This window comes from Brachyhypopomus gauderio, unplaced genomic scaffold (genome assembly GCF_052324685.1).
Source record: "Brachyhypopomus gauderio isolate BG-103 unplaced genomic scaffold, BGAUD_0.2 sc40, whole genome shotgun sequence".
NCBI lineage: Eukaryota > Metazoa > Chordata > Actinopteri > Gymnotiformes > Hypopomidae > Brachyhypopomus > Brachyhypopomus gauderio.
Genome location: NW_027506868.1, coordinates 27419 through 41067, shown reverse-complemented (window position 1 = coordinate 41067; position 13649 = coordinate 27419). Strand labels below are relative to the sequence as shown.

The window sequence follows — 13649 nt, the reverse complement described above, 5'->3', positions numbered from 1 at the left end:
ATTGTTGGCATCACACAGTCGGGCAGATCTGGCCTGGGATGGGCAACGGCACCAAAGAGCTGGTCCAAAGCGACCAGGAAGGAGAACTCTGAAGTTGCCAAAATAGAGGAGGAAACATACAAGATTACAGTGGTGAGCCAGCAACAGCAAGGCAGATGGACTACTTGGGAGGCTGTGCTAAACAGAACCATCACTTGGGACGATTTATGGAGAATTCCCCAGGCAAGACTGAGCTTCCGGATTAGGGCCACATACGACACCCTACCGAGCCCCCGGAACCTTGTCACCTGGTTTGGCACAGAAGAACGCTGCCACCTCTGTAGTTCCCCAAATCCAACCCTAAAGCACATCCTTTCTGGATTCAAGACAGCGCTGTCACAGGGAAGGTAAAGGTAACGGCATGACAAGGTCCTGCACAAGCTCGCAGAGATCCTGGAAGCCCGCAGACAGCAGGTAAACTGGTCAGCAAGCCTACCCACCTCCCCGATGTGGATCCATTTTACCAGGCCAGGGACGACAGCACGGCGCAGCACGGGAACAGAGCGGTCGCTCCTGTCGCTAGGAGGTGAATGGCAGTTGGCAGCCGACCTCAGCCGCCAACTGAAATTCCCGGCAGAGATAACCATAACATCCTTGCGCCCAGACATTGTGCTCTGGTCAGCACATGCCAAAGCCATCAGCATGGCAGAGCTGACAGTCCCATGGGAGGAGCACATGGAGTCCGCATACGAACGGAAGAAGGACAAGTACGCGGAGCCGGCAGCAACGTGCTCACAAGCTGGGTGGAGACCATTCAGGCTATTGAAAACTCTGGGAGTCACAGGCTCTAACAGGAGGCGAGCTATTCACGACCTTGCAGAGGAGGCAGAGGAAGGGAGCTTCTGGCTATGGCCCAGAAGGAAGGATGGCACATGGGGGAAAGAAGGCTCTTGAGGGAGACGTTCTGGTATGCGGCCAGTACTTGTGCTTGACTCAGGGAGATGGACGTCCCTGCCATGTACAGTCCCCTGCAACTCATACCACACAACTACAACAAAAGGGTCAGAGAGTGGGGTGAATACAGATCCTTCAGCAGGCTGCAGGGGGCAGCAGGGAGACATTCCTGTCGCTGCTCCACCATCCAGAGATGTTCTGGGGGATAACGGAGCGAAACATCAGTGAAGGGTGCCCCCCCCCCCCAGCTGACGACCCTGCAGCCTACACAATGGCACCGTCAGAGGTGCATCAGGCAGAAATGCCAAGCAGGTGCGACCACCTGTACTTACATCCAGAAGCATGTTTCAGCGTGAGCCCACTGTGACTTTGCATGTTGTACTGTTTCATGGCTAAGCCGCTGTTGCTCCAAGATAGTTCTGTTTTGCATTATTACCACTAACAACTGTCTGGGAAAAATGTAGCTGGGCACATATTTCATTTAAATAAACTTGAGGTGGCATCAAAAGGTGGCATCCTAGGATGGTGACACATTGTAAATCACAGAGCTCTTCGGTATGACTCTTTCTACTGCCTTTTGGTCCATGGAGTCTGCATAGCTGCATGCATTTTATACACCTGTTGGCAAGTGTCCACACATTTTCAGCCATATAATGTAGGTTATTAATGACATAAGTGGTCACACACATGCACACTGAACAACAGTATAAATATCAAGCTCAGTTTGTATTGTACTTCTGTCTACTTCTGTCAGAGATCATACAAACAGCAGTGATTGAACCAAGTGTGGTATTTTATTGAATAAAACAGTTACTGCAGACTTGTGAGAAAATGATGAGTAAAGTAACATTTGACAAAGTAACTTTTGACAAAGATTTTAAATGGTGCATTGAGTCTGGAGAGAGAGTAAAGAACTATGAATAAGCCTACAGAGCCCTAAAGCCACTGCAGTCCATGATTCGGTGATGCTGCAGGGTGAACACACACTCATTTGGGAGAACTGCTGATAATGCAGTCTGGATATCTCCCATACTATGCATGACTCAAACAAATTCTGCCTCACTTGTCATGAGCTGCGTGTGTTAAAAACTTTAAATCAAATTAACAGCACATACACCGAAACATACTGCCTGTTTCTGCCCCATGTCATAAACTGGAACCTCACAAATATAAGACAGGGTTGAATCTCTGTGATTCATCCTTTTGCTTTCTATGTTCAAAAAGGAAAACCTTTGTTTATAGCCATTCACACATCATTAAAGTGCATAATGTTCACCTGGCTAAAGATCGCATCTGACTTCACTAGAATGTGTGTGCAGGATCTATGTTAACATAATGAACCCTGACAATCCAGATGCATGTACAGTCAGACAGGGAAGTAAACCTAAATTCCAATGCAGCTTCTTCATCTATAAGCATACATACTAACCCCCTCACTCGCCAAAAAAAAAAATCAGTTATTATTCAGCACTTTGAACGTACACTGTCCCCGCTCTCTGCATTTTCCGGTTCAGTTTCATGTAAACTCCCCAGGAAACAAAACATGAACCATGCAGCTGTTTGGGTTGCAGTTTAACAACAACTTCGTACGACACAGTTCAGATGTTTCCAAGCAGAGCGGTTTCAGAAGTGTGACACAAAGCACAAGAACTACAAATGAACACATGATGCAAGTTGGCCAGCTACTGAATCTTATGGTCATGTGAAGCAAAACAACTTTAACACCAACGTTGGTTGAAAGCCAAAGTGTTATTAGCAGATGGCATTAGCTTATCTACAAGACACTCCTTCACAGAGTAGGCAGTAAACAGACTTAACTTGAGTTTATTTATATGAGGCCATTCAGGGTTATTCATTTCAGCACACGCATACATATTTGACAGAAGCACAACTGTCAATTCATAGTATAAAAGTATACTGAATGGTTTATTTGTCGAATAAAAGTAAGCTAATGTTACCTGCATCCCTGGAATACCTCTGTGGACAGGAGCGTGACGAGCCATGTCTTCTGCTCAAGAGACTCGGCCAAAACCACCCTGATGTTTCTCAGTCCTGCGAAAGATGAACGCTACAAGTGGACGTGATGCCCACAGTGACTTTTACCTCGCAAGGTTCACCATAACAGCTCGGTAATGTTAAACCCAAAACAATGTTCACCATAACAGCTCGGTAATATTAAACCCAACACAAGATTCACCATAACAGCTCGGTAATATTAAACCCAACACAAGATTCACCATAACAGCTCGGTAATATTAAACCCAACACAAGATTCACCATAAGAGCTCGGTAATATTAAACCCAACACAAGATTCACCATAAGAGCTCGGTAATATTAAACCCAACACAAGATTCACCATAACAGCTCGGTAATATTAAACCCAACACAAGGTTCACCATAACAGCTCGGTAATGTTAAACCCCCACAAGGTTCACTATAACAGCTCGGTAATATTAAACCCAACACAAGGTTCACTATAACAGCTCGGTAATGTTAAACCCAACACAAGGTTCACCATAACAGCTCGGTAATATTAAACCCCCACAAGGTTCACCATAACAGCTCGGTAATATTAAACCTACACAATGTTCACTATAACAGCTCGGTAATGTTAAACCCACACAATGTTCACTATAACAGCTCGGTAATGTTAAACCCACACAAGCCCGATATTACACCGGCTAGATGACCAAAACTGACCTTGCTGTTACGTTCGCAGTCGGGCTACTTGGCTAAGTTAGCTAGCTAGCATAGCTGTCATACCTGACTAGAATTTAACGTCCCACGTTTTCATTTACATGTGAATAAAGTCAGTTTTATGAAGGATCAAGTAATACATTCAGCACCATCTACATGTCCAACTCCGGAGCTCCTGGTACGGCTGTGTAATTTACAAAGCTAGCAGCCCATGTTCGAAATACTTGCCCGACATTATTGACATTCGTAATCAGTTTTTTGTGTATATATATATTTATATTTCTGCGTTAATGCGTCGTGGCTTGAATTAATAAAAATGTAGTAATTATCGCGAAATTAAGGGATGGGACTAATTACGTTAGCTAGTTGCTAGGCTACCCCAGTTAGGACCAAGGCGAGTTCAGCAGATAGCTATCTAGGCTAGGCTAGGCGCAACTTCCTAACTTTAGAGCAGCTGTAATTGTAACTTCTCTATTCGCACACGAAATTCCAAAGATAATAAGTGGCAAGTTATCGTCTGTATATACATACAACTAAAAAACCGCAAAATGTAAGCAGTTACATGCGATTATTCTCTCCTGGTCATTCTCAGACGTAGCCTTCCGCCATGTTGAAAACTGTGAGTGAAACGTCAATGCGAAGTAATCCTTGCCGGACGACCAATCACTTCTCGGAGACACGTTATTAGTCCAGGATCAGACGTGCAGGGAGAGGATCAGACGTGGAGGGAGAGGATCAGACGTGGAAGGAGAGGAATAGAAGTGGAGGGAGAGGAGCAGACGTGCAGGGAGAGGAGCAGACGTGGAAGGAGAGGATCAGACGTGGAAGGAGAGGAACAGAAGTGGAGGGAAAGGATCAGACGTAGAGGGAGAGGATCAGACGTAGAGGGAGAGGATCAGCCACGGAGGGAGAGGATCAGACGTAGAGGGAAAGGATCAGACGTAGAGGGAAAGGATCAGACATAGAGGGAGAGGATCAGACATAGAGGGAGAGGATCAGACGTAGAGGGAGAGGATCAGACGTAGAGGGAGAGGATCAGCCACGGAGGGAGAGGATCAGAGGGAGAGGATCAGACGTAGAGGGAGAGGATCAGACGTGGAGGGAGAGGCTCTCATCAGGGGAGGCATTCCTCGGTGTGCTTACATGGGCGTCATATGTTGCATGTGCATTAAAATGTTTTTTCTGCTTTGTATCTCATGATGACTGATGAAACATCTCAAAATACGTATAGGAAAGAACTTTCTTCAGTATTTTATTCCAGCATTAGGTTACAATACATCTTCCTTATGATTTAATTTGCCTGTATTTTATTACCTAAATTCGTACTTTCTTATTCATCTACATTTCTAGTTCTTACCTTTGTTGAGTTTTCTTGTAGGATATAGTTAACTTAAAAATGGCAAAACTACTCTGACAGGTCAAATGTCACCATACATGAGAAAAAAATCTGAGAATGTATTTCACGGTTCTTTAAAACTTCACCATTAAGAACTGTTAATTACACACAAATTATGACTGGGTGATCAGATCTGTCCAGAAACCCAATTCTAGAAATATGTTAATAGAAAAATGTATTAATGTATATTCTGTTATCAATAACACTAACACAAATGTCATTAGTTTTATTAAGCAGCATGTAAGCTGCTTTATGAAAGCAGCACTACCAACTTAATTTACCTCATTTTGATCTACAGTCTTGACATCATTCTCCCACTTGCACACTTAATCAATCATTTCTTCAATAGTTGCTTCTCTCTTGCCCATTACACAAACCATAAATAAGTTTTATATATATATATATATATATATATATATATATATATATATATATATATATATATATATATATATATATATATATATGCCGTTCATTGTTCACCTAAAACAAAAATGTCAGAAATGAGTTCTGATGTTTACATATGAGTTTGTTTGACTCTCAAATTTGGCATCTGCTTTATATCTTGTGGTTCCAATGTAATATGTTTTTTCTCTTTCTTCTCTGGTTCCAGGTCATTGTTTTTCATAAACTGTGCCTCAATTTCAGCAGGGTCCATGTAGGTGTAGAAGTAAGCCATTATAGAAAAGATTATACACACTGCTACTAACAAACAAGCAAACATCACATACTCTGCCCACTGTGGAGGAAAACACACACACACACACACACACAAGGTTAATCATGGTGGCTTAGTAGTTAAAAACTAAATTTGCTAAAAGTGTGTATCCTTTTCACATTAGTAAGTTGTAATGTGTTACAATATCTCTTTCAAGCTGTTCATCTGTAAATCGGAGGTAAATTTAACACCTGCTGAGGCAACTTTGCCACCTCTGCCACAATCAGCACAATGAAGTTGCCCATGGCAACAGTGAACAACCAGCCAGCCTGCAGCACTGCCTTCATGTTGCTGGGAGCCTGTAGCAGGAGGGAAATATTTCAGGTCAGTACACATCTGAGACCGGTTCAAAAACCAGTTCCACATACTAATAGGTTTATATAAAAAATCAGAAGAACTCTCTGTTGACAAGTGCCAATCAAAAACACACACAGCCAGTCTTAAGCTGTTTTTGTACCTGTGAGTATGAGAATTCCAGGCCAGTGACAGAGAACACTACTTCCCCTGCTGTGATGAGGAAATACTGGGGGATTTGAAGAGCCATGTGCACAGTGTTGGGTTTGATGTCTTCCACCTGCACTAAAGATCCCCCACACTGCACAAAGACCAGCGGCCATCGCCACAGTGCACAATTCATGTTAGTGAACTATTATATTATTTGTAGCATCCTCCAATTTGGCCACCTTAACTTGGCTATGGCCCAAATGAACGAACTGAAGGTGACATGTTGGTGAGGCTGCATGATTTGTGCACACTGGAGAATATCACACGTACATTCTCAGTCCATGGAAGACCGCTGGGGATTAGGAAGGTGTAAGCGCCTCCAAAGCCAAAGTGGGTGGAGAAGTCGCACGACTGCTCACCATTAGTGATGGTGAACGTGTGTCTAAGCAGAGGAGAAGCGAGGGGATTGAGCTTTCTCCAAAACAGCCTAGTGCACACAGGAATAGATAAATGACTTTACTTACGAGCCCTGTGAAACCACAGTGTAGGAGGAAGTGGCAAATGGTTCGATGAATGCAAAGTCAGAAACGTTCAGGGCTGCATTCATACCATTCACAAATCTGTACAAAAGTTAAGAAAAGGGGTGTAGGTAAGTATTAGATTTGAATAAACTATTGATTTCAGCCTGTAAAAATTAAGGCACACCACCTGAGGGCAGAGCTCGTCATGTAATTGTGATACTATCCATTATTCCCATTAAATCATTAAAAAATGCTTAACATTTCAATCAAAACTTATAATTTGTAAGTATCATAACACTTTCTAAGACTCCACTGACCTGATTTCATTATTGCCTTGCTCTGGTTTGGAGGTTATATCTGTTGTCTGAGAGAGGAGAGAAATGCCACGTTGACTTCCACAGTTCGGCCGACAGTAAAGTTCTGGAATGCGGTTTCGATTGATCGTTAACGGAAGGTGAGCAGCAGCATCACTCTCACCAGATTCATGGTTTTAGGATCCGGAGGGATGATGAGGGTCTGGCGTTCTCCATTGGTTAGCTTGAAGGGTGTAGTGATGACAGGTGCCGTGTTTAACGTCACCTGAATGTCTGGACTGTCAAATGTCATGTAGTCTTTACTGGCCTGTAGAAACACAGTACAGAATGATGGAAGTACATGGGACTCATGTGGTAACCGGGTGGTTTTGAAGTAGTGACACCATTCGTTTGCGGTATGCCTGATAATGAAGTGATAATGAAATAATTGTGTTGCGTGAGAAATTTAATGAATGGTGTGACACGGGAGTGAGAGCTCTGACTGAGATAGGAATGAGGATGTACTTAGGATGGATGTTGTGTGAGCACCAGGAGAGAGTGTGTGTTCTGTACCTGCAGGGATTCGATCAGAACAGGCGCGTTGGGCGGAATGGTGACCCGTAGCTGTGAATTTCCCATGTTCACAACCTTCAGCTGACTTTGAGACGACGATGGGAACACTGGCAGGGTTTTCTGAGAATGAAGTGGATTCTAACTTCAGAAAATCAAACATGGATATTTAACAGATATTAAAACACAAACTGTTCCTTCCATGTTCTTTTATGATGAGCATGACCCAAATCAGTATCACTAATTTTGTTGTTCACACTCACGTCAATCTGAATCTGGACCAGAGCTGCAGAAACAAAAGCCATGGCAGCCAAAAACATGCCAACTGTCATTCTCTTCAAAGGGCTGTGGGATTGATTTAAGATTAAAAATGGTTAAATAAATTAAAAAAAAACCAATGTTCCTGCTACGGGTAATTAAGTAGATGAGTATCAGATGTCCTCTGTTCCCTGTTTAACTCCAGGATAATTAATATTTCCTCTGAAGAATACGTGAAGATCTTACGTGAAGTTGAACCCACACTTCCTGATAAGGGGATAGACAATTCTGTCCATAATGGGCACCAGGGTGAGAATCAGAATGGGATTCACAGTCTGCACAAGGCAAATAGACACTCAGTATGGTAACAGAGTGAGAAAATGCCCTTAGCATAGCCAGCATATTCAGATCAGGGTAATCAGATCTGCCCCGGTCACTCACCTGCATCTGGTCTGGCTGCAGAACGAGTGACCCCTGCAGACAGAAGTTTAAGTCAAAACTCTGAAGATGTACTGAGGAGTGTTCACTAATAATAAAGGGAGGATTCTACATTGGTAAACCTGAGTCATTTATAACTTGATCAGCAATAATATTAAAACTTCCTGCCTAATATTATGTAGTTCCCTCTGTTCCACCAAAACAGCTCTTAACCGTTGAAACAAAGACTCGCCAAGACCGCTGAATGTGCACTATGGTATCTGACATCAAGACGTTAACAGCAGACCCAGTTCTGTTAGTTGTGAGGTGGGGCCTCCATAGACTGGACTTGTTTTTCCAGCACATCCCACAGACACTCAATTGGATTGAGATCTAGGAAACTGGTATGTGGGAAGGTGTTTAGGTAGGTGGTATGTGTCAAAGTAACATCCACACGAATGCTAGGACCCAAGCTTTCCCAGTACATTGCCCAGAGCATCATACTGCCTCCGCAGTCTTGCTGTTTTATGCATTACGGTGCCCTCTGTTCCCCAGGTAACATTCTCGGTCTTCCACGTGATGTGTAATGCGATTCATCAGATCAGCCCACCTTCTCTTCCACCTTCTTCCATTGCTTCTTTAATCAGTCCTGATGCTCACATGTCCATTGTAAGCACTTTTGGTGGAAGACAGGGGTCAGCACGAGTTCGCTGTTTGGTCAGTGGCTACATAATCCCATAAACAGCAAGCTGCAACGCACCTCTGACACCCTTCGATCATAGTCAGCATGAACGTTTGCAGCAATTTGTGCTTCAGTAGCTACTTTTTGTAGGATCAGACCAGGCAGGCTGACCTTCACTTCCAAGCGCAAGTGTGCTGTCACTGGTTCACCAGTTGTCCTTCCTTGGATGACTTCTGGTAGGTACTAACCATTCCATACCAGATACGTCCCACAAGATTTGAAGTTTTGGAGATTCTCTGACCCAGTCTAGCCATTACATTTTAGCCCTTATTAAGTTACCCAGATCTATGCTCTTGCCTGTTTTCTTGCTTTCAACTTCAAGAACTGACTGTTCACTCAATATAATCCCACCCAATGTGTCAAATGCTAATCACATCACCTGCTTTTGGTTTTAATGTTGTAGCTCACCAATGTGTCTGATATGCTTAATTCTAAATTTGGAGCATTTGAAGGAACTTACAAAAGTCCCGTCCATGGTGGTGGCTTGGAGAGTCCAGCGGGAGCCCTATTAGATCAGATCATATTAGCAATGTTCATCTTCTGAGACCGTTTCAGCAATGCGCGATGGAGGAAGAATTACAGCACACCACGCACAGATGGGCAGTCTCACCTTTTGGTCAAACAGGGTCCAGAACATGGGGAGGGGAATGTAGAGGAACAGCACTTTGAAAACCATCTTAATCTGAGCAATGAGCAGCTTCTGTAGCACAGAGAGCATCGGAGAAGGTGTCACACAACATGGGATGCATCCTTAGCTCTGCTGCATGTAGTCATGAGCTCATGTATGATAGCAAGGTGTGAGAGAGTGTGGAGTGGATGAAGACGGAGACTTTTGGCCATACGTCATACTTCTCGTCTGCCCAGTCCAACCAGTGCTCTCTCTTTGGGTAGTTGCGGTGTCTGTGTGTGAAACGTTTTTTGATGGCAAACTGCAGAGAGAAAATAGGTATGGAAATTTTTAAAGGTACAGAGAAAAGATATTGGGCTAAATATATGATGAGAAGACTATGTCCCACTGTCACATACTAATATCAGTGAAATGGATGTTCCCTTGTGGCAGTGTAGCAGACTCACCCCGATGCATTTACACACGTCCAGCATTATGTTGCCTTTGGGTGCAGCTGTGACGTACATTCCACTGCCGGAAATGAACACAACTGCAGACAGAACCAAACAGCAGTGCGCTGGGGTTACAACCTTTGATTTCTCAGGATGTTTGCCCAGGCAGGCGCAGTGAAGAACTCACTCAGAGAGACCACCATGAGGGCTGCAGGTACACCAAAGGCCAGTGGGTAGCACTTCTGTTGACTGTGGATGCCACATTCTTGACCTGTGCACACATGTAAACAACCAGGGTCACATCAGTAAATCTGACGTGGACGTGTGTTCGATGAACACGTGTTAGGATTGGTGTCTGAGTGCGGTGTACCTCTGAGTATGGGCGTGATGAGAGTGGAGAGGAGACTCCCAGCATTAATGCACAAGTAGAACACTGAGAAGAATGTGCTTCTTTGCCTTGTCTGCACACAAAGGTACAAACACTTCCTTTAGTTCAAATTGGAAACACTACATGCTTGGATGTAGGGATGTGCAAATCTGAAGGCCTCTGTAGAGCAGGGAGGATGTGTAGAAACGGTCAGACCTGGTGCTCCTCAAACTGATCTCCTCCGAACGCAGACACACATGGTTTGATTCCTCCGGTACCCAGAGCAATGAGGAGCAGACCCACCATAGCCAAGGTCCTAGGAACAGGAGACGATTCTTCACATGTGGGACAAACACAACCAATACACTGCAGAACTTCTACTGTCAATGTTTTGCATTCATTAGAAATGCAGCATTTGTAACAAATTCAGCTTCTGTCATGCACACGTGATCACAGGAACAGGAACACGGGAATGCGCCACTCACACGTGGACTGCAATGTTGTCGGGTTTGCCATCTCTGTTTGTGTCTGTGATGTCGTGAATAGCGCTGACTGCCATGACTACCTGGCCAATGGCGTATACAATAGACAGGTAGATGATGGTTCTGCAAGGAGAAATGTAAACAACTGTAAACATAGTAACTGACTGTAAACATAGTCCTGCCATTTTACACAACATGGCCATAATCATAACACACTACTAGTCAGAATATCTTAGTTTAGCAAGGATATTTGGCTAGGTTACAAGAACTTGTGGTGTCATTCAAGCAGGCACTCACTTGAACTTTCCAAGCCAGGAGTCAGCAACGATGGCCCCCAGGATGGGGGTCAGGTAGCACAGGGCCACGAAGGCGTGATAGATGGAGGTCGCCAGGTCATCGTCCCAGTGCAGGAAATACCTGAAGTACAGCACCAGCACCGCTGGGAGGGGGAGGGGGGGGGCAGGGGAGACAGAGGGAGTGAGAAACAGGTGGGGGGGGGGAGGGGGGGGGCAGGGGAGACAGAGGGAGTGAGAAACAGGTGGGGGGGGGAGAGGGGGGGGCAGGGGAGACAGAGGGAGTGAGAAACAGGTGGGGGGGGAGAGGGGGGGGCAGGGGAGACAGAGGGAGTGAGAAACAGGTGGGGGGGAGAGGGGGGGGGCAGGGGAGACAGAGGGAGTGAGAAACAGGTGGCGGGGTACGAGTATGAGGAATCAGTTTATCTTTTTTCCTTAGCACGTCTACCAGATATTTTAATGGCAAATATTATTCAGATTTTTGTATACTGTAGTTATATACGAATAATCACGTTAAGTAAAACGTTCACAGCTGGAGATCTGGTCTATTAGAAAAGGTGTAATGCAACAAACAAATAAGCAAAGACACAACTCCGTTTTAATTGTTGTCTCATTGTTACATCATCTCTTAATTATCCTCATGCTCCACTATATGCGCTGTGCGATTATGTTGTTCTCATAGCCATGTTGGTTTTGTAATTAACACACTCACCACGCATGCCATAGTATGAAAACCTTTCACAAAACTCGTTGACAACGATGAAAAAAATGCTGATGGGATAGCCAAAGCATTCCATCTTCTGTGTGCACATTCACACATACACACACACACACACACACACACACGGAAATACATTATAAACACCATATCAAGTTACATAGCTTAAATGTAGTGTGCTTCGAGCAGCTTGTTGCAGGACCCAAGTCATGTATTTTCTTTGATCTTGAAATTAAATACTAAAACTTTTATCAAGATGAACATATAATATTATAAAGATTAGCTGAAAGTTTTGTAAATGGAAATGCATTGTGAAAATAAAATTGTGACCCTTTAAAACGATACTCTGCTGAACTACATAGTTCTTTTAGTATCTTGTATCTCATCCAGCAGAGGGCGCCATTGCGCTGAATTATTATTAGGGATTTTACAAAAGCTGCTGAATGAAAATGACCATACATAAACATGTGACTTTCTGGATGTTTTTGTAATCTAAAGCTCAACACTAATCCCATTCTAACTTAATAACATATTAATAAAATCCTGCAACACAAGCTCATATGAGAGCAACGTCACACTACATACCATGAGTTAGTTTAATCCTAAACCTAAACTAAAAATTATGGTGATTTACCATTGGCAGTTTAGTCAAGTATGTTGGTGTATAGCATTACTCAAACCAGAAGAATTTATTTTATCACTTCATTTGCTTATACTGAAGTAATAAATGCCGCCTCATATTGTGCAGTTATGTTTAGGTTTATTTGTGTTCATATTTATCTGATCACATTAAAAAATCTAATCACTAATTTGTTTGTAAATATAGTCCGTAGAGATTTAAACTAATCACGTCTCTAGTTATCTGAGATATTTCTGTACATCAAAAAGTAATTATTCAGAAATAATCGGTTAAATCACATTTCTTAATAATTATGCTCATACAGGCTACGGACAAATAAAAACAAAATTGTTTTAAACATTTCACCAGATAATATTTCCAGTTCTCAAGATCTCTAATCCATATGTATAGATTAGAGACAAAAAGTTCAAAATCAGTTTTCCTTTGAACCAGCCTCACCTTTGACTTTGATTTCTTAGCATCATTCTTCTCTTTGTCTGTTGAATCAATAAGATTTCTCTCCATGATACATCAAAAAAAACATGAAGCGATTAAGCAGATACAAGTAAGATGAGTAAGAACTGTGTTTTACCCGACATGGTTGACGGCGAAGTGTGTCTGTGAATGAACAGACTTGTATCTTGTTGTGACTGAACCTCTGATATGAGGGCAAGCTGCCTTATATTTGACTGGACTGTGTCCCCGTTTATGATGTTTTTTCTGATATAAGGCGAGGGAGAGGTAGAGAATGAAGGAGGGAAAAGGCATCTGTGTTGTGGAGGACATCCACACCCCCGTCCTCGTGTCAAAAGGACTTTAATGTGGATTCGAGTTAGTAATTCATTCATTAGAGGGAATCTTGTTCTTCGCAAAATACCCAGAACTTCAGACATGCTTTTTCTCCCAAACATAACATTACTACATGCTCTTAATGTGTCAATACTGATTTATACCAATTTGACATTACAGTGAATCGTGTCCAAACTTATAAGGCGTGAAGATGCCCTAAATGTAAATGTAAGATAAACTTTTGGGGACGGGTGTGGTCAGACTTCCCGAGAATCATCCATCACACTCCACGCACATCTCCACGCAACTGTAGTGTCATAAGAACTTATCAC

The 13649-nt window shown here is 43.2% G+C and overlaps 2 protein-coding genes and 1 long non-coding RNA gene across 7 annotated transcripts in view; 1 reads left to right on the top strand and 2 right to left on the bottom strand.

Moving 5' to 3' along the window:
- Positions 1 to 4466, bottom strand: part of stk24a (serine/threonine kinase 24a (STE20 homolog, yeast)) — a 33776-nt gene extending 29310 nt beyond the window's left edge. The window contains exons 1-2 of one of the 4 annotated variants that reach the window (XM_076985548.1): positions 3635 to 4466; positions 2892 to 2985 (exon numbers count right to left, since the gene is read on the bottom strand). In XM_076985548.1, the coding sequence (XP_076841663.1) occupies positions 2892 to 2936 (45 nt within the window). In that variant the 5' untranslated portion in view covers positions 2937 to 2985; positions 3635 to 4466. Of the gene's footprint in view, positions 1 to 2891; positions 3002 to 3634 lie in introns of all 4 variants that reach the window. The other 3 variants (XM_076985550.1, XM_076985549.1, XM_076985547.1) reach the window with 3 other exon arrangements.
- On the top strand, positions 2926 to 11329 carry LOC143485882 (uncharacterized). 2 transcript variants are annotated; one of them, XR_013123071.1, is made up of 5 exons: positions 2926 to 3062; positions 5641 to 5697; positions 5903 to 6382; positions 7061 to 7164; positions 7583 to 11329. It is a non-coding gene; the product is annotated as an uncharacterized LOC143485882 (long non-coding RNA). The 2 variants fall into 2 exon arrangements; XR_013123070.1 differs by having other exon boundaries at positions 5903 to 7164.
- slc15a1a (solute carrier family 15 member 1a) lies at positions 5504 to 12051 on the bottom strand. The gene is made up of 21 exons (XM_076985546.1): positions 11904 to 12051; positions 11196 to 11337; positions 10902 to 11021; positions 10633 to 10732; positions 10420 to 10510; positions 10237 to 10320; positions 10065 to 10147; positions 9833 to 9919; positions 9601 to 9690; positions 9451 to 9495; positions 8273 to 8305; positions 8078 to 8166; positions 7837 to 7918; positions 7577 to 7696; positions 7188 to 7331; positions 7028 to 7074; positions 6714 to 6809; positions 6520 to 6631; positions 6203 to 6340; positions 5937 to 6044; positions 5504 to 5766 (listed from the first exon to the last, which is right to left on the bottom strand). The coding sequence occupies exons 1-21, from the start codon at positions 12001 to 12003 to the stop codon at positions 5545 to 5547; spliced, it is 2133 nt and encodes a 710-aa protein (XP_076841661.1). The 5' UTR covers positions 12004 to 12051; the 3' UTR covers positions 5504 to 5544.
- Between the last annotated feature and the right edge of the window lie 1598 nt (positions 12052 to 13649).